General features: G+C 47.3%; 1 protein-coding gene across 1 annotated transcript; it reads right to left on the reverse strand.

Moving 5' to 3' along the window:
- Positions 1-1,979: 1,979 nt before the first annotated feature.
- On the reverse strand, positions 1,980-9,641 carry LOC135828634 (protein Wnt-4-like). The gene is made up of 4 exons (XM_065341056.1): positions 8,845-9,641; positions 6,619-6,836; positions 4,272-4,540; positions 1,980-3,056 (listed from the first exon to the last, which is right to left on the reverse strand). Exons 1-4 carry the CDS (start codon positions 9,000-9,002, stop codon positions 2,577-2,579), a joined length of 1,125 nt encoding a protein of 374 aa, XP_065197128.1. The 5' UTR covers positions 9,003-9,641; the 3' UTR covers positions 1,980-2,576.
- Between the last annotated feature and the right edge of the window lie 9,671 nt (positions 9,642-19,312).

Genomic DNA, 19,312 nt, shown 5'->3' on the forward strand with positions numbered 1-19,312 from the left:
CGACTAGCAAAGGGCAGCAGCCGCTGAGGCTCTGTAACCACTGAGTCGACTGTAGTCTGTATTGTTTGCTGCATAATTATGCAACAGCTCATTTATGTACTCCATGCAACAGCTCATTGATGTACTCCACGTCATGCACTGATGTAGAATGAAATCGCAGGGTTCTTATCAGCTTCCATTTTGACATGTGCGCAGTTTGACATCACTGCCGAACAAGAACAGAGAAGGATTGATAAGGAGGAATGAATGATGTTCACAGCAGCGCTCCAAATCCTGGGCTATGGGTAGGATGATACAGACTGCTCGGGCTGGCTTTTGTAAGACTGTGATGTCGCCACATGGATCGATTTCCGTGAACGTCCGCCCTCCTCCCGCGACAATCAACGACGATTATCTTGATGTCCGTATGTGGAACCACGCACGCGAACCTAGACGGGTTTTGGAGGAAAGACTGTGCACGGCAGGCAGGTTGGCTTCGTGAAATCATGTTCGCCTTCCAACAGAAGCACACGTGCTCGTTTGTGATGGATGTGTGAAGTGTCAACAAAAACAGAGCCAGTTTTAATCGTTGTGTTGCCTGCGCATGTGAAGTCGGATAAACTTTGCAGCCAACTTTTCAATCGGTACATAATGTACATGGCTATGACTGGTTCTAGTGGTTAAATGTGTAGCCGATCTGCACGTGTCATGAATATTATCACCTCTGAGCTGCATGTACGCCAAGGCAGGCACTAGTATGTGCTACGCTGAGGGAAATGTGAGCAGTTCTGAAGTTAGTTTCAGTGCCACGAGCCACTGCCGCTGCACTGATGGGCACAAAGAGAGGCACATTTCTTTGATTCCACATCCCAAACACTTTTCTCAAGGTTTGGAGACTCCACTGTAGCCAATACTTGAATCCATACATCCTGTACACACACCTTGTACACACTCTCTCTAACGGTCTCTAGGCTACACTGCAATTGATATACATTAGATCAAATTTTCGGGCAAGGCCCATCATCTAGGATGCTGCTCCTGGCTGCATGGTTTGCGGCGCGGCACAAAGGCACAGGTGTACTGCCTTCGGTGGCAAAGAGTCTTGTTCTCTGCAGCTCATGTCCTCCATTTCTTTCTCTCACGGAGAGTCACAGTTACCATGGTTACACCAAGTCGCAAGAATACATAATGGCTTCACGCAAGTGCTGTCCAGTCCGTTTGGATCTCGCTACCAGAAAAAGCCTTAAATAGGCTCCTAGGCTAGAGCATAATTATTTTGCTCTTGCTACTTATAGCCTTTGCACTTTGCAGCTGTATTTACTAATAATTTACTCAACACCATGAGCACGTACATGTAGTTGGTCCGCACGTGAACGACAAGTACCAATTCGGGCAGCAAATCAAAAATGAGGAATCCTACACAGCAGGAGGATCAGGACCGTGGAGATGTGTGCGATGTTGTTGCCAGTAAGTAGCTATTTGCGTCGTCATCTGCGCGACATGAAGTTTTGCGCTCGTGCCCTGGACTTTTCCCTCAAGCAAGTACCATTTTAGCCGCGGGGTGTTCAGACAGTAGTTATCCCACTATGGACAAACAAAAACCTTCCTGCACGTACGATTCCACTAGTACAGTAGTACAGTAGTACAGTAGTACAGTAGTACAGTAGTACAGTAGTACTGAGTATGGACTACGTGTACCTGAAAGCCTCGCACATACATGTATATGTACCTTTTAAACTGCAGAAGACACTGACTCGTGAAGGGCACGGTATTTCCATGTCATGCTAGATCTTGAGGACATCATGAGAAAATTGTCTAGCCTAACCAGACATCAAGCTCGATCTCATCCGGTCACGTGGTCATACTTGCAGCTGTCCGTAGAAACAGTCCTCTTCGAACTACAATGTACATGTGATATTGTACAATGTAGCTCCCTGTTTCCAACACTGAGTGCCTGGGGATTTAATGGTCAACTGCCCGACAGCAAAACCGCACACAACTACATGGTATGTATGTGTGAAGACTGTGCTTAGTGTTAGGACTAAGGAAGGTGCGGGTCACTGAGTGGCAGGCAGAAGAGCAACCAGACCCGTTGTTATCGGACGATTCACGCTCGGTTGGATGCACTAACGTTAGACTGAGTGGCGGTTTCAACGAATAAGATTATTATTATTATTATTATCATCAGAGCAAAATTAGTAGCTGAAGTTGGCGAACAAGTAGTTACTTACAAAACAGTCAAATATGAACATTTACACCGATTACCTCTTGACGAAATTGTAACACTTACGATAAGTCGCACCAGGCCTCAGAAGCAGTGGCAACTGCTTTGTTCAAAAGATTGTACACATTGCAATCATATCTTTAAAAAAAAGGTTTGATCTCACGTTTCGCAGGATAAATAAATAGATTATGCAGTCACTCAATTACAAATCTATATCCTAGAAATTCTTGACTGAAACTGGCTTCAGCGATAAAGTACCATTGTCCATTCGTGTGACTTGGCTGGTCGATGAAACGAAGCGAATTGGCCCAAAGGATATAGATGTGTGACATTATAGATTGTATGCCTTTGTTCGGCGTGTCTTCGTACATTTTCATAGTTCATCTCGAGATCTACTGCTTGTGCTTGAACTGCAAGTCGACTTCTTGCAACGATACTGTCTGCGCAGGCATTTCTCACACTTTAGTTCGCAGCAGAAGATAAATTTGCAATTGCACTTGTCCAGTCCGATCTCCTCCTTCTCTTCGGAACAGCAGATCTTGCGGCAGGAGTCGTGGCTGTTACAGGACCTTCCCTCCGTGCCCAGGATACCCTGCGACCTATCCGTGCAGCAGTAGCTTGGCGATCTCTTCATGAACACCAGCGTGGTCTTGCCACTTCTGCGTCGACGCACCGTCTTCAAGCTATGGTGCACCTGGTTGCGGTGCTCCTTCCACGGCAAGAAGACGGCGTTGTTCATGAGGCCGCTCACCATCTCCCTGGTGGACGGTAAGCGATGGTAGCAGCGCATCTCCAGACAAGACGCGCTGATACCATTGCAGTCACATGTCTTTTTCATCTGCTTCTTCACCACCTGGATAAATACATACACAGTCGAGGAAGACAAATACGGCAGTCATTTGACTGTTTCTACTATGTCTCATTAATTTAGTGTTCTAAAGCTACCTCGAAGTAGCAACTAGGGCCTCCATCCGTAAGCGGACAGGCAAGAAAAGCACCACAAGTCATGCACCGCTAGAGCAACATCCATTTCTGCCCTGACCGCCCACCCATCCTAGGCCTGCAAAGCGGAATAATTATTTGAGTCACCCTGGCAACATACCGCATACACAATGTATGGATACTAGTGTGGCCATCAATGATAATTATAGATACATGATTGTACTGACGTACTCATACTGCCCTTTAATACTAGGCTTTATCATCCCTGCAATGGAATGGAGGTCTGGATGATTTGAAAACTTGGAGGCATCTCCTACTAATTGCCCGTGTTCGCACTTGACTCGAGGCTACAGCGCAATGATGTGGTTATTATATTTTTACCAATGCCAAGAGTAAAATAATTTAATAGGCACTGAGCTTATGCACTGGCGATAGTACTTGTTAGTACAATCAGTACTAGTACTAGTTGTTGCCTATCGGTTTGCTGCTACATGTATTATGCACTTGGCAGAAGTGCAAAGCTTTTACTGTACCATGATGCACCCAGTACACACTGTTTTCTTGATCCCCTCACACGAATATCACTGAAGGTGGGGTGGAGTGCATGGTAGTCCTTTCTGCTGCTGTGGTTTATCACGAGCAGACATGGGCGATATTGGTGTCGTGCATATCCCCTGCAAGGCAAGTTTGTCACGCCAGAAAATTCCCTCACCACATCCTTCCGGTGTACGGATGATTAATAATCACGTTGCTTCAGGCAGGGCGGGGTAGCTGGGATAATGATTTTACGACCTACTTGGAACGAACATTTATATCCAAGTTTAAATTATCTGGGGTGGCCTGTTGGCTTCTCACACATGGACTTGATTCTCCTTTGAATAGCAAACGTTATTTAATGGTGTCATTGTCATGATCCGTTGTGATGATAATGTCCACAATATTGAAGACGTAAGTACTGGGAAGTGGGAATGGCATTACGAGTACACGTATGATTTATAATGCAGTGGCAGTACCAGGCGTGGGCCATCCCCTGGATTATCAAAATGGGTGCCTTATCATTTTTCTGTTGTTTTTACAAACGAACAAACAAAACAAAAATTACGAGTACGCTGTACAAGTTACTTACAACTCGCCCCACGTCACGGTTGTGGTTGTGCAGTAACGCCTGGCGCCACTTCATGCTCTGCAGCTGGTCGGGACTGTTGAGCCAGTCCAGGATCTTGGCCGTGCTGTAACCGTACGTGATGATCTCCTTGGTGCAGGAGGAGCCCTGGCAGCTGGGATTAGCTCCACAGATGGTGGTCGAGGGCAGCCGTCCATTGTTGCAATCGTGGACAAGCTGTGCTGATACTGCTATGGAGATGACGGCGTGCACAAAGGCTGCTTCCTTGTGAGCTGCAACAGGAAGTACACAGGACAGGCAGACATAAAGTTTCAGCATACGTACACGTACATGTACATGTTTCCACAAACTGCCCAACACAAGTGGAACGGTGAAAGCCACATTTCAGCGTTTGTATGGTGCGCGCAGGTGCCTGTCAATTACGGCCTGAGCAAAGCGAAAACTGATGCGTGGCCTAAGCTTCTAAAGCCACTATTGTATTATGCAGATCAGGTGGCACAAAAGAGATATTCCTGTGTTCTGGCTACTTATTAGGTTTGTGGAGGACCAATCAAAGATTCTGTAATGATTCTGTAAACATTACAAGTGCAGCAGTGACTCAGAAGGTGATCAGCCGATGTCTTCATGGCCAGCTGTGGCCGCCATTGTTGGCCAAACACAACGTCACATGTCTGTCCTTGGCCGTATCTGATTTAGTTTCAGCTTTCATTGAAGTCTCCCAGTCTCACAATGGGTTTAAAACGAAAGGGAGAGCTGTCATTTGAAATATTAATTGAGCCCTGATGGGCGATTAATGGGTGTCAATGTTACGTGCGGTATTGGACTCGTTTAGGTAATGTTGGAATTCTCAATTCAGCTCCCAAGCAACGAGTGGACAACAGAAAAATACTGACAGTACTGTAATTATGCGGGAAACGAAACGCAGGTAACTGGTTTCATGTGCATTCTCCGACGTGCACGTGCGTCTCTTTCTGAGAGTATCAGTGCAGCGGTTGAAGGCTGGGTGAAGTGAGGGGCAGAAGCTTTGTGTGCAGATGGGTCCAGTCAAGTGAGTGCTCGAGAGGTGTTTATGTGCTACAACATGCCAACGCAAGCGATGCGACACCTAGCCACCTAGGGCTAGGCTTGATGGCTTGATCATCCTACACTACACTACACTACACTACACTACACTGCACTACAACAGTTACTGTAGAAGAAAGTGTAAAAAGAGTCGATGCTTCTGGTCCAGTGCATTGTACTCGGCTAGAGATACATACATGATTGGGTGCCATTAAATCTCTGTATGATTGGACCGTTTGACCTTCTACTATCGGCCTTGACGAAGTTGTTATCGACGGTGCAAGGGGCGGGAGAGGAACGTGGGTGGTACATGACTCAAGACAGAAGTGATGATAGAGTGGGTGTAACCGTTTTGGCACTAGGTCCACTACTAATACCAATAGTACTATAGAAATAAGCTGCTTGCCATGCATAGTGGACAGAGAGCGCGGGGCAGGCAAGGACTATCTAGTCTGTCCTGTACTACAGACTGCGGACTTTGTAGACGACATCTGAAAATTGGATAATGGACCCAGTGTATCACATCTTCCCACCCTCTTTGGCCTGCGGCGTGCAAAGTGGTCGAAACTGCTCAGCTTCAATATATTCCACCTGTTTAGGCACTCATGCATGGTCATTTCGACTGTTCGCACCTTGCAATTATTATAAACATGAGTATGTTTGCGGTGGTGTTTACAGGTGTCGGTGGCCGTGGTAATGACTAGGAATTAGAACAATGTTGATTGAGGGCCAGCAATGCAGCATGGGGACTAGGCCACTACTGTGCTCATAGTCCTTTTCGTGCGTTCTAAATGCGTACGTAAATGTATACGTGTGTTCGCTTGAGTTGCGATAACAATTGTCACGCTCACGCCTTCGGCAAGGAACAAATTGATTCGCCTGAAGGGAGATGCCTCCGCCTCACGGACAACTCTGCTGCTGTGAATCGCCATACGATGGTTCCCTGTGCAAGCACAGGCAGGTGTCTAGCCCCAAGCTATCAATCCATAAGGATTTTAGTGCTACTACTAGTAGATACTAGTGCTAGTACGAGTGCTGGCAAAAAGCGATAACTGGCCACAAGAGAAATGTTGTAAAACCTGCCCTACGTTGCGCTGCGCTCTTCTTCCCACATAGGGACATTGGTTTTATTGGACATGATGCATGGCGTGCACAGTCGAGCAAGAAACAATAGCACTGACTGTACTGGATGGTGATGACTTTGTAATCATTTCGCCATTGATATCTTAATCCAAAACACTTTGCAGCGACCGAACAGGAATGACTTCTACGTAGGCTGGAAACTCACTTTTGCCCAGAAAAACTTTCCAGTCGCTGGACGAACAGTTCCATCGCTGTGACGCCATCAACATCTGACAGTCGAAGATACCGCCAGCGGCTCCCTTCATTAGCGACGTGATCTCCTCGCCGGACAGCCTGCAGAGTTGTAAGGAAGAGTTGAGCTTGGCAGATTCCGGACAGTGCTTGGCGTGCTGTTTGTGCAAACTGTCTGACGCTGCAGTGTCCCTGGAAAGCAGGCGAATAACACAAGTGTAGTCGAGGGTTAGTGCTATCATGAATCATGACACTGTGCATCAGAATTCATCACGCTCGAACCCAATGCCACGTGGCGTAGTTTGTGGCTCAATCATGTTTCATCTGACCTGGCACATGCAGGCCTGCCACATAGACACCTTCAATTCGCTTATCCCTTATCCTGGCGTTCTGGCGGCCTGTTGTCTTTCAAACCTCTCGTCCATGCGAGGTGGGCTTCGGAGGTCAACACAGACCACCTCACGTGTTTCTGTGTGTTTGCTCAAGGGGCGTATTTAAAGTTCCCCAGGTCGTTTCATCCCAGCTGTGTGTTGCTTCTCGGAATGCGCCAGGAATACGACGCCTCTTCTGCTGCACGGAAAGGGAGTCTGAGGTGGCAGGGACGTTATGGCCCGGCCCATCGCGGTGATTACAACTGCGAACACAGCATGCGGCACATACCACAGCTTACTAGTGCCCTGGTCATCAAGCTAACCAGGCAGCATCAAGAGGATATCGAGGAGGCTGGTTATCTTCACTCTGCCCATATCTCTAGCAGCTGGTCATTTCCTTCAGGCCTACGGCTACGGCGAAGTCTCTCCCATAGACTCTTGGTTCCTAGTCCAGCCCACCCATCATCACTGCGGATTCAATGTTTTTCTTGCCCTCTAACAACAGCATCTTGACTTATCGGAGAACTGATAAATCACAGGTCATTTTCTAATTCTAGGCACTTCAATCACAGCACCCTACCATGTACCAGTGCAACGAGCAATGCAGTTAGATTGGGAGACTATGTACACTGTAGATCTACATTGCACATTCATTAGAGATTGTGTCCAGGATTGCTTCAATCAAGCACCCGCACTACTGACAATCACAAAAAGGATAGCATTCCGGAATGGGGAAATCAAGTTTTTTAAAGAGAGTTCTTCTGCACAGAAATGTGCACCCGCAGTGACCCTGCCGACCCGGATATTAACCAGATTACGCCGTGCCCGTTCTTGGCATCCAGTGCAGATTGGTCGAACAGACATTGATTAGCCAAAGCTCTCCTGAGGTTTTCACCTCACTTGATGTTGCCTCTTCCCGGCACCAACTCAACACCACTACAGTCTACATGTGTGCAATCGTGTCTTTGACACATCACTCTGTCTCTGGCTCTCCGTAGGGTTGACCAGGGCTAGGTTAGTGGTTGAATACAGCCTACAGGTGTGGGACTACTGATCGAGCTCCAGTGTGGGCTCGCTCAGGCTGATGTATCTGGATAGGACACGCGCCGGAGGTGTGTGGAGTGCGAAACACGATTCTAACACCCCGGAGACGTTGCTGGAAGTGGTTGTGTTCTCCGAAAGACTTTGCAAGAGGTGTGATGGTGCAACTTCCGATGCAGCTTCAGCAAAATACAATAATTATGTAGTGCTTTCACGTCAGTTTGCTTTGTGTATTTGTCTGTGGGATTATGGTTTACCTTTAGTCCTTTACCCTTGAGCACGAACATTAACATAAAATGCTGTATTGGAGCGACGTTAGACTGGTCTGTTATCATTTATGCGAGCTCGAGCAGTCTGAGGAAAGCCTACACGAGACACGAGAATGCATGAAGGTCTGTGAGTAGGGAGGGTATTCTAAAGCAGGCACCCATCATCATCACGAGGATGTCTGAAGTCTTCGGCTGCGAGTAGGACTACATGTATAGCATTGTAGCTAGCATTGTGGGTCTGCGAGCGACACATTTTGACATGTCAATGGCACCAGAGCGCGACTGAAAGTGTCTGCGGACCGCACCAGTGGTTGTTTGTTTCGGAGGTGGTCTCCGGCGCTGACCGAGAAATGTCGGGAAAATCCTGTGTACAACCCCCATGGTATTCCATCGGATAGCAGTACGTTGCAGTGAAGAACAGTGAACAGTGCACAGTGCATGACTAGCAATACTACAAGTAACCAACACTAACAGTGGAGACCAGTGCATACTGTAGAGAGAGTTGCATGTATCACTTACCACCAAATACCATTAGCCGTATTGCTTGCTGATAGAGTTAGCAATAGCAGTAGCGGTGCAAGTAGTGAGATCATCGACGGGCCCATCGGCATACTTCTGACGTGTGAAGCCTGATGCTCACCAACTCTCCAAAGGCCACAGAACAGGCGTCCGGACATCTTGCTAATAATTACACTGGGCAGAATGACAACTCTTCGCGCAGAACACTGGCTGGAAGAATGAGGCGTCGCTACAACCTACACCCGTTCATAAATGCAGCACGATTGTCTCCGGGTGGCGGTGTACTGCGGCAGGCGGGCACACCGTACGTCAGTATTCTACGGCTGGGCTGTGTGTATGTGAGTATTTACTCAGATCCTCGTCATTCTGGTCTGACGGCACCAACTGACAACGTGCACCTCTTCTTATAGCGTCACACTATACCTTTGAGCGGTCGTAGAGCGTACAGCCTGGGTAAGGTAGCGTACAGCCTGGTGAAGGTAGCTGCGCCAAGAGCAGCAGCAGAAGCACCAATGCCTGTGCCGGCGGCGGTATCTACTATAACACTCTCCTGCCTGGACGGTTTGGACACTCCTGCCTGGACGGATATGTATGATCGGGAATACACATTTCTGGAAGAGACTATGTGTTGTCTGCAGTGGAACCCGCTCGTCAGCCCATGCCATGTTCCAGCGGCCAGGTCACGCCGGTGGACTCCTTCATCGAGCAGTCCATGCGGCCTCAGTGTACCGCCTGGACCATCTACACACGTTCTAGCCTGAGCATGAGAGCAGTGGTAGTGCTGCTGATCATCCTGACGCCGGGGCAGAACGGTGGAAAGTGTAGTTAGTATGGTGAAAAGTGTAGATCATCACAGGTATCAGTGCTATGCTACTGCTGTACTATTAGTGTCGTATCGCCCGGACCATGGCCGCATTGGCCTGCAGGACACCAGTATTTCATGGCATGGCAGAACGCTGTTCAGCACGACCATGATAACTGTGGTACTTATGCCTATCACGCGCTCAGTGCCCAGCATGCAGGGCTATCCACCGCATGCCCATGCACAATGCGGCGAGCTGGCGTTACTTGTACTACCAATTCGGAATGCTAAGCACCTGATTGGGAGAGAGGCCTGAGCAAAGCAGATCCTACCGCGCAGACTTTGCGACCCCCGTGACAAACACGGCTGCTAGGAGCTCTCGAAATCCAAGCTGCTGTGCTGATCGGAGCCGCGCGTACCGCGCTGCAAGTCCGCTCGTCGGGATTTTTGTGGGACTTAGCAATGATCAGTGAGCTGAGCGCCCTCTTAAGAAGTCCACTTGCATGGCAATCACAGAAGCAGTCATTATTTTCACACCATGGCATACCGATACTCTCTGTACAGCTTACTACAACATTGTACCTCCGCGGAGATCCTAATTCAAGGCGATGCACAGCTAGCGCAAACACCCATACTCCATAGCTGTTCTGGTGAGCACAGGCTCTACGATGCCGATGGTGAAATAATACTACTGTGTAGGATGTGACACCGAATAGACACATACATGAGGATTGTACATATCGATATCCTTCACGTACATCTACGCTGTACCTTAAACTGTTTGTAGCTAAAAAGATCCGCGGACGGCATGTCTCTGCACGGAGTCTAATCGCACCGCGACCCAAACAACCTTCCAGCCCAGGCTCGCATACTCTAGGTCTAGACGAACTACTGAAAGAAGATACATGCATTACATGCAAGACTATCGTCGGCTCGACCTTCGAACAGGAAAACCCTGCATTCCCGTCTGCACAGGACTGGCCTGTATTGCAAAGAGACTAAGTCACTTCCTCTTCACAAGGTAAACGAAGCCTTCCTTGAATCATTTGCTTTTAAGCTAACCTAAGACATTGTCGCCTAAGCACCGCCCCCTACAAACATCGCCCAATGCTTCCAGGCGTTACGTTGGTGGCAATATGCCGTATACCAGTGCAAGGTCATGTTTGGGTGCATTGCTGTGGATTAGCAAGGTAAAGGGAGGGGTAGAGTGTCGGAAGCTGAGGACTCGAAGGAGCCAAACCTAGCACTATTGTAAGCACCAATCACCGCATACGTTGGAGTGTGCTGTGTTTCACGACCATTTCTCCCGCCTCCATGTCCTGTTTTAGAATTTAGAGGGCGCAAACATGGATCAGTAATATTTTAGGCGAGGATCATTTTCAAAGGAGGAGGCAAACTAACATCCGCTTGTCTCCTGATGAAAATAACCGTTGCATGGTGCTGACTTTGGATGAGGTGCTGTTTGCTACAGCTGTGATGAGTTAGACTGTAGATTTCTACTTGGTCTTCTCGCGAAACATCCATGCTCGCAATCTTGCATGTTCTCAGCATCTGATGGGCGCTCGCGCCAATAGGCGTTCGTTCAATAGATCTTTCGGGCACAATCCAGAAAGGTTTGATCGGTTTAGGCAAGCCGGAGGATTTGCTGCTCATAACTACTTCTAACGGAAACGTCACCATGTTTCGTAAAAATAGCTTAATTAATTGACACACACGCGCGCACATCCACAAACTTTAAACTATGATCGCGAATTTACATAAAATGTGTCTGAATGCAACGAGGCGTGAAGAGTAACGTTGTCGGGTCTGTTCCTGTTCACCTCTTCTTGAGGGAACACGAGGCCATGACGTACATGACTGTACTCGTACGTTATACATTCAATGATTTACATGTGCTGTACATGTACATTCTAGATCCTTCACTGCATACTAATGTACAGTTGTCACTGCTCACATACAAGTGGCGACGTCATTGCGGCCACAGTTGTCGGACTTGAACAAGGAGAAGAGAGTACTGCACATCTCATGTACAGCACTTGCAGGTACATGAGCTCCCCTAGTCCTAGTCCTAGAGTAACAGCGCCATCGAACCGTTCTCATGAGGACGTTCCACTGAAACCATTGCCGTTGCCCTTCGACCTACATGACTGTATTCTATTCTATGGATTGTGAGTACATGTAATTGTATTAGAATCCTTGGTAAGATCAAAGAGGAGGGGACTTGTCGGTGATATCTCCGTTGAATGCGAGCAGTTGTCGTCAATCAACAGCCGACACGTATCTATGACTAGTATGAGTGAGGATCGGAAGGAAACTTGGATAGAGGAGGGGCGAGTTGCAACAAGCGCATGTAGCGGTTCCTGTTTGGGCTGTGCACCGGTATGTGTGCCGCCACATCATGTGCAATGTACATGTACATGTATGTGCAGCGGGAAAGTCCCCGCTGAAATTGTGTTCTGTTGCCCGTACAAGAGGCCGATATGATTGTGTGGAAAGTCCCTGCTTCGACGCCCAATGCAGATATAGATAACCTTTTAGTTTGGATAGACACATATCCTACGCAGTGTCGCAGGTGACATGCTGGTAAGATGGGAGAGTAATTCTTCATCAACGCAATGCTCTTCACCATTAAAACATTAATGTTGGTGAGAGCTCGGTCTCCATGTACTAACATGCAGCAATGCGTGTTCATCTATCTATCTGAAGTAAGATGAAAACAACATGGATGCACATGCATGGTAGACATCTGCGCGCCATGAATACCTTGACCACAGACGAATGGTGTTCCACAGTGTGACAGTGTTCTGCGCTTGCAGCAGCCTGAGCGGGTCTCACAGGATCGTTATACTTATAGTTACGTATTTACTATTTAGCTGGATATGGTGTGTTTGACCGACAACTGCATCGAAAATGTGTGTCAGTTTCTGTAGAGAATAACTGCGTTGCTCCAGCATAGACAACGACATCAGTATCCATGTACATCATGTACCTGTACATCGTGTACCTGTACATCGTGTACAATGGAGTAATACTAACCTAGCGTCAATCGCCAAAAAAGGACGGTTTAAGTGCTCCCCGTTGATTCTATCTGCTCCTGTCTGTGGTGTCAGTATTATCAGATCAAGGAAAACAGGGTGCACTGTGTGATTTCAATAGATGTGCAAGTAGAACATACATGACTGTACGTGTACGTGTATGTGTGGCTAAGATAGGCACATGAACGCATGCAAGAGCAGTGAATGTTTATAAGAACATCAACAGCAAGGTACTTTGAAGTAGGATTTATCTAGCCTGCTTCATTATTCATCGCGTATACACATACTACAGTACGGTTTTTTGTTTTGTTTCCGAAAAACCACACACCATTTGACGGCACAAAGCAGCAAGGCAGCGATGAGACATATGAAATGGCAGGAGTGGGGGAGAGGCAGGGGCAGCTTGACCGACCATAGGGTCTCGTATCCATCTAGTGGTTTCAACCGTTTGCGCAGGTGTTAAGCGTGCGGATTTGCTGTTGTTTCCAGCAACCCTTACCTGGTCTCACACATGCCGCATGGTTCAAAGTTCCGTGCATGTGCCACCCAGTTCACATTAGCCAGGGTATAGACCCAGCCATGATGTGCATGCACCTTACTCAACTCTATCCTCATTTGGCAGTTCGTAATGGAGAAGGAACTCAGGACTAAAAGCAAAAACTGCAGAGAAAGCTAAGATCCTTGCAGCTCCAGTCCCAGCAGACTAGGAATGCGAAACGTGAGATACCAAAACGGATCAATCCCGGTCTAGTGGGTGTCTGTTTCAGCACGTTGTACCCTCGATGTTTCTCATATGACCAAGGCGCCTGTATACTGAGCTATAGTCTCTACTAGTATGAAGAGTTCTCCACGACCAAGGCAAGCTCTACATGTCACGTGGTAGCAATACAGTGTACATGTAATACTGTCTATTTAAACGAGATCGAACAAGATCGAAATAGCTAACCGTCCGGAGATTGAGTGTGCTGGTGTATGTATAATACTGTGTACATGTATGTATAATACTGTGTACATGTATGTGTAATACTGTGTGCATGTACATGTATGTGTAATACTGTGTGCATGTACATGTAGCATCAAGAGTACATGTACATCATACATGGGGTTGTTTACTGTTGATAGTATGACACGGTTAGTATTATTATTGTGTATGCCTGACTGGTGGATCGGTGGACCAGCGACCAGCTAGTGATCCGTAACGATTACGTTCATGGGAGATCATAGACACTATGATACTGTCCCGTTTCCTCTCCGTATTTAAATGATTCTTCTGTGCTGTATACATGATTGTACTCGTAGTGTACAATATCATGTCCAGGTAATGACCCTGCGACAGTGTGCATTGTGTGTTTGTAACACACCCTCCTCATTTACCCAACAACGTATACGTGCCGTGTGAAGAGGTATCCATTACGAAATGTAAACCCCCGACATTGTATCCTAAACTTAGTTTGATTTACGCATTCACCGATACTTGTAATGAATCCATTTTCAATTCGCTACCCTGGCAGAAAAGGAACACCCTCATTGAAAGCGTCTTTCATTTGAATAAGTGAGATGTGATCATGGATCTGATCATGGAGAGCGGAGTACAAACAGGAAGGTGGGGTGTTACTGTAGCGTGGAAGTGTCATGTACAAGTCCTTACAACGAATCGATGGAGGCTAGGGATGCTTGTAAACGCGATTCAAGGACTAGTAGAGAACGTTCTGCGAATCATTTCCCCATCCATCACGGAGTAACAAGTTGCATGCCGGTTTCCCAGAACTCCTGAGGGTGCATGTGCCATTCTTCGTGGTGGGTGGCTCCCTAAATGTGTACAATGTATGTGTGCGTGTGCGTGTTTCCGCTGAGCGTGCCTTCATCAGTAACTCCAATTTGCGAAGAACGTCGAAGTGTAGGCCACAGTGATGTCTCCGTACATTGCGACTTATCACACACACACATACACACACACACACACACACACACACACACACACACACACACACACACACACACACACACACACATGTAGTCATATACACAGATTCCTATCGTCATGGGTTTGTCCTCTCAATGACCAGATGACTGTACATTTGTAGCTCTAGGAAACTTCTAGAAGGTTCTTTCATTTCCTAGATACGATGTAGCATTCTCCTTTTTCGGAATCGTCCCTGCAAGCCGAAATTGGCAGTCTTTGATTAAAATAAGCCAGGTAGCTGATAGCTTTCCGCGACAGAAGATGCAGCTGATTAATTGAAGGCTTTCGAAACCGACCCGTGACCGCCATAAGCAGTTTGTGTTTGTAAATCAGGTCGCGTGCACGCTGGAGAGAGGAGTGGAGGGTATTGTGTCTTCTGGGAGTGTGTGACATGAGGTATGTAGCCACCATCATCCTGTCAATCTCTCTGTGACCACCGTACCATGGGTGTATCCCGCCCCCCGTGCGATAATGACATGGGTGAAATAATCGCTTTAAAACACACACAAAGGAAAAAGGGAGTGTGAGAGCGGCAGAACCTCTTTTGTGACACGCACCGAACAATGTACTGTAACACCACTAAGTTTGGGGGTAGAATGTGCACTTCGCACAACACATTGACAGTACGCCGCGGAGCGGGTCAAGTTGAGTACGGATCGCGAGAGGGCTTTCAATGTTTAGCAGATTAATTAGTTACTAATGTACCGGCGTTTGAAGTGGCGCAGAAACAGGCAGCTCGGAATTCGGAAGCAGACGTTCACGACACCATGGATGGTGTGAATCGTGTGGCTTCCAGCAGCAGCGAACACATTAGCCATCTGGTGAATTAGCACCATCTCTTCAGGCATCTTGCACGAGTGACAAATGCACAGGTCTAGCAAGAGAGAAGCGGAGGCTGCCGTCTTCTTGCACGATCCACGACCGTGCAGCAAGCCTGTAAGGACGGGACTCGACTACGACCACCCGAAGAAGACCTGCACATACAGTGAGGAGTTAGCAGTCAAGACAGAAGACCTGCATACACAGTGAGGAGTTAGCAGTCGTGAGAGTGGTCACACCGTTACGTGGACTAGTACTTGGCAGATATGGACATCTCTGGAAGAGTGTCCTGCTGAGAGATCTTCAAAGTAACAACATTATTAAGAGCAAGCGCGCCTGAAGTGTGCAAGCGGATTTACCAACTCCTAATGCAAGGTCGTGTAGGTGCGAAGAGGTGAAGCCGGCTAATCAGTCAGGTCTACGGATTTGCAGTGCTGCGAACATTGTGCTCAATACGTACACTAAACGTATCGATGTCCCATAGTGTACCCATGCAATAAATCATCATTTCCCTGCAGTCCTGGCCTTGAAGACTAATGGCAAAAAGAATGCTAGCTTGATAGTGCTACATGTACATGTAGTACTGACCTGTATTCGCAGAACAGGTCTGCCGTTGTCACTGCTACAGAGCCTGCCATCTATCGCCCTTCGGATTGTGTTCGTAGTCAACAACATCTTCATCTGATACCTTTGGCGCAATTTTATCATTATTAAATTTTACTGGCAATACGATTCATAATTCAAGTACAACAAACTGTCCTCCTCCATGCGCTCTAAAGCCGACCATTGCTACCCTCGGTAGCCATTACTCACACCAATAATTTCAAACAACGAAGCTTTACCCGTGACCCCTTCGTTGTTTGAAATTATTGGTGTGAGTAATGGCTACCGAGGGTAGCAATTGGTGGGCTTTAGAGCGCATGGAGGAGGAAAGTTTGTTGTATTATTCAACAGTACCGTTCACAGTTTTATAATAATACAAGTAATCATTTGAGGATTTACCGAAGACTACATGGCTACACTTGTAAATTGGAAGGGACTCACGCCCCTACATGGCTACTTCCCCTTGTCTAACCCCCAAGACGAAGTGATATTAGCCGACTGGCCGAAATTTAAAACAAAAATCAAAATGGGTGGAATTCCTTATGGCGTAAACTGTGTTGTGATTACATGCAAAGAAGATGATCATGCACAATACCTTAGGCTTTGGATTATCAGCAACAATATCGAGAGGTAGCCAGCAGCAATACGAGATATACAATGTACATGTAAGCAGTAAAACGCCGATAGGTGGCAGTTCTTGAAGTGTATGCGCCGGTAATGACTGTGACTCCCGCTGCGATGTGTTGTTCGCGTGTCCTCTAATTAGTCCTAGCCATTGTCCGGAAAAGGAGCACACAATGTGATTGTATTTTGTGACCTCGACAATGAGGTATTGGGGCAAACAGAACAGCAAAGTGTTCATGTTTCGCCACTTCCTTGTGGTCGATAGAGATATGCTTTCTGGTCTGAAGAAGACAACCAACCGAGCTTTGGAACTGGTAACATGCTGTACCGTGTCGTTGCTGGATGTGGTTAAGGCCGTCATAACTGCCGGAAAGGTTGTGAACTACTAGTATGTCAGTGACACTAAATGGAATGGATATTTGCAACCAAGAGTTGTTGTTGTTGATTTTTATTTTACTTCGCAAGGCCAAATGGGCAATGGTGCCCAATTCTATGGAAGCGGATTTCAAAGTGGGAGAGAGCGAGGGAGAGCGAGGGAGAGAGAGAGAGAGAGAGAGAGAGAGAGAGAGAGAGAGAGAGAGAGAGAGAGAGAGAGAGAGAGAGAGAGAGAGAGAGAGAGAGAGAGAGAGAGAGAGAGAGAGAGAGAGAGAGAGAGAGAGAGAGAGAGAGAGAGAGAGAGAGAGAGAGAGAGAGAGGGAAAGAGAGAGAGACAGAGAGAGCCTACGGAGAGAGAGAGAGAGAGAGAGAGAGAGAGAGAGAGAGAGAGAGAGAGAGAGAGAGAGAGAGAGAGAGAGAGAGAGAGAGAGAGAGAGAGAGAGAGAGAGAGAGAGAGAGAGAGAGAGAGAGAGAGAGAGAGAGAGAGAGAGAGAGAGAGAGAGAGAGAGAGAGAGAGAGAGAGAGAGAGAGAGAGAGAGAGAGAGAGAGAGAGAGAGAGAGAGAGAGAGAGAGAGAGAGAGAGAGAGAGAGAGAGAGAGAGAGAGAGAGAGAGAGAGAGAGAGAGAGAGAGAGAGAGGAGGGAGGTGGTGGGGAGAGATACAGAGGCACAGAGAGGGAAGAAATGAGGTTAGGGGCATCGGGGAGATGGATTAGTGGTGCGTGGGGGTCCCGGGTAACGATGGGTAGTGCGGATGAGGTTTGTGGGGCTCATCCGACCACCAGTCTCGGAGTGATAGCCTCACAAATGCAATGTATGGCACCATCCAATGCATTTACATGTACAATGTACGGATGTAGTATGATGTACATGGTAGTAAGTACTAAGTAGATGTACATGTACTTGAGTGAGATTCTCGTCACAACCTCACGATAATTTTGACTTATAAAAGTAGTTTAGTGTCAGGGAACATCTGCTAATGCGTTCCTTGCTGCCTCGTTGTGCTCCTACTCAAAGCATGCAATACGCCAGTGTTACATACAATGTATTTGCAGCCCTGGAAGAAGGATATGACAACTGGCATGAAGTGAACTACTTCCCTGGACTCGTGTAAGGCACTTACAATTCGAACTTTCCTTGCGCCAAACTGTGGCAGGACGAAGTGTGCAATGGTGTGATGCACACGCAAAATGTACACCCTTGAGCTGGTATGTACATTGTACTTTTAGACCGTTTTGGTACACGCCATTACTATAAAGTACAAGCATGTGGAGCACAATTTAAATAATTCTGCCCAACATGATATTTCTGAGTGGGAAATCAGCATCAGCGAAGTGCAACTAAGTCAACCAGTTTCAAAACCACTCTTGTTGAGTCTGGCTGTAGAGAGGTGGCTGTCAATTGTAGCTCATGGTTGACACGGCTAGTTCCACACCATCGTTGGCATCGTTAACGTCTTTGAGATTGACTGTGATATGCGCAGTGTTATTCTTATTCAATGGAAGGCCTTGCAATGTACATGTATTAGGGCTCCCTGGATCTCATGTGCTGCAGTTTTTTTCTTTTTTTCTACACAATCCACAGACATGTATCTCTCTACACACTGGGGTGAATGATGGAGTGTGGTGGTGGGGCCCATTAAACTCAGCCGACCAGAGGTCTCGGCTTCATAGCCGCGAGTCCATGGACGCACCAGTCAGTGCACACATACTAGTAGACACGATACTGAATAGCACCAAGAGTACATAACTCTATGTACTCTTGATAGCACTCCCCGCCTCTATCCTCGCCTCTATCCTCGTCTACTGTACATGTACTCCATGCCCAGGAAATCTAGCCTCACATAGTCATTACACCCATATCCATATGGCCACTGCACGAGCGACCACTAGTTATTCCGTCACGGCTCCCGTCGGGGGGGGGGGGGGGGGGGGGAGGATGTCCTACTTTGAAACATTATACGCCTGTGGGTCGGGCATCAGAACAGACAACTTGATATTGGACAACGCGGTCAAGAGGAAGTCATTGTACTATGTACTATGTATATGGCTGTACGTGTAGATCTACAGGACTCTACACTCTGGTCGTCCGGACAAATTTCGTTTGCGTGACCGACGTCTCCGAAAGGAATGCTTTTGATAATCAACACATGCGTTGTGTCTCTTAGTGCCAGGAATCAGTCGGTTTCTTCACACCCTACATTCACACCCGGCATTCAAACCCTGCATTCACACCCTACATTCACACCC

This window comes from Sycon ciliatum, chromosome 1 (assembly GCF_964019385.1).
Source record: "Sycon ciliatum chromosome 1, ocSycCili1.1, whole genome shotgun sequence".
Taxonomy (NCBI): Eukaryota; Metazoa; Porifera; class Calcarea; order Leucosolenida; family Sycettidae; genus Sycon; species Sycon ciliatum.

Bases quoted from the DNA above. Each gene is read 5' to 3' on its own strand.
- LOC135828634 (XM_065341056.1), bottom strand. From the start codon at position 9,002: ATGTCCGGACGCCTGTTCTGTGGCCTTTGGAGAGTTGGTGAGCATCAG. The intron at 6,837-8,844 runs GTAAGTGATACA...CCTGCTTTCCAG, and splicing joins ACGGCTAATGGTATTTGGTG to GGACACTGCAGCGTCAGACA. The intron at 4,541-6,618 runs GTGAGTTTCCAG...TTCCTGTTGCAG, and splicing joins GAAAGTTTTTCTGGGCAAAA to CTCACAAGGAAGCAGCCTTT.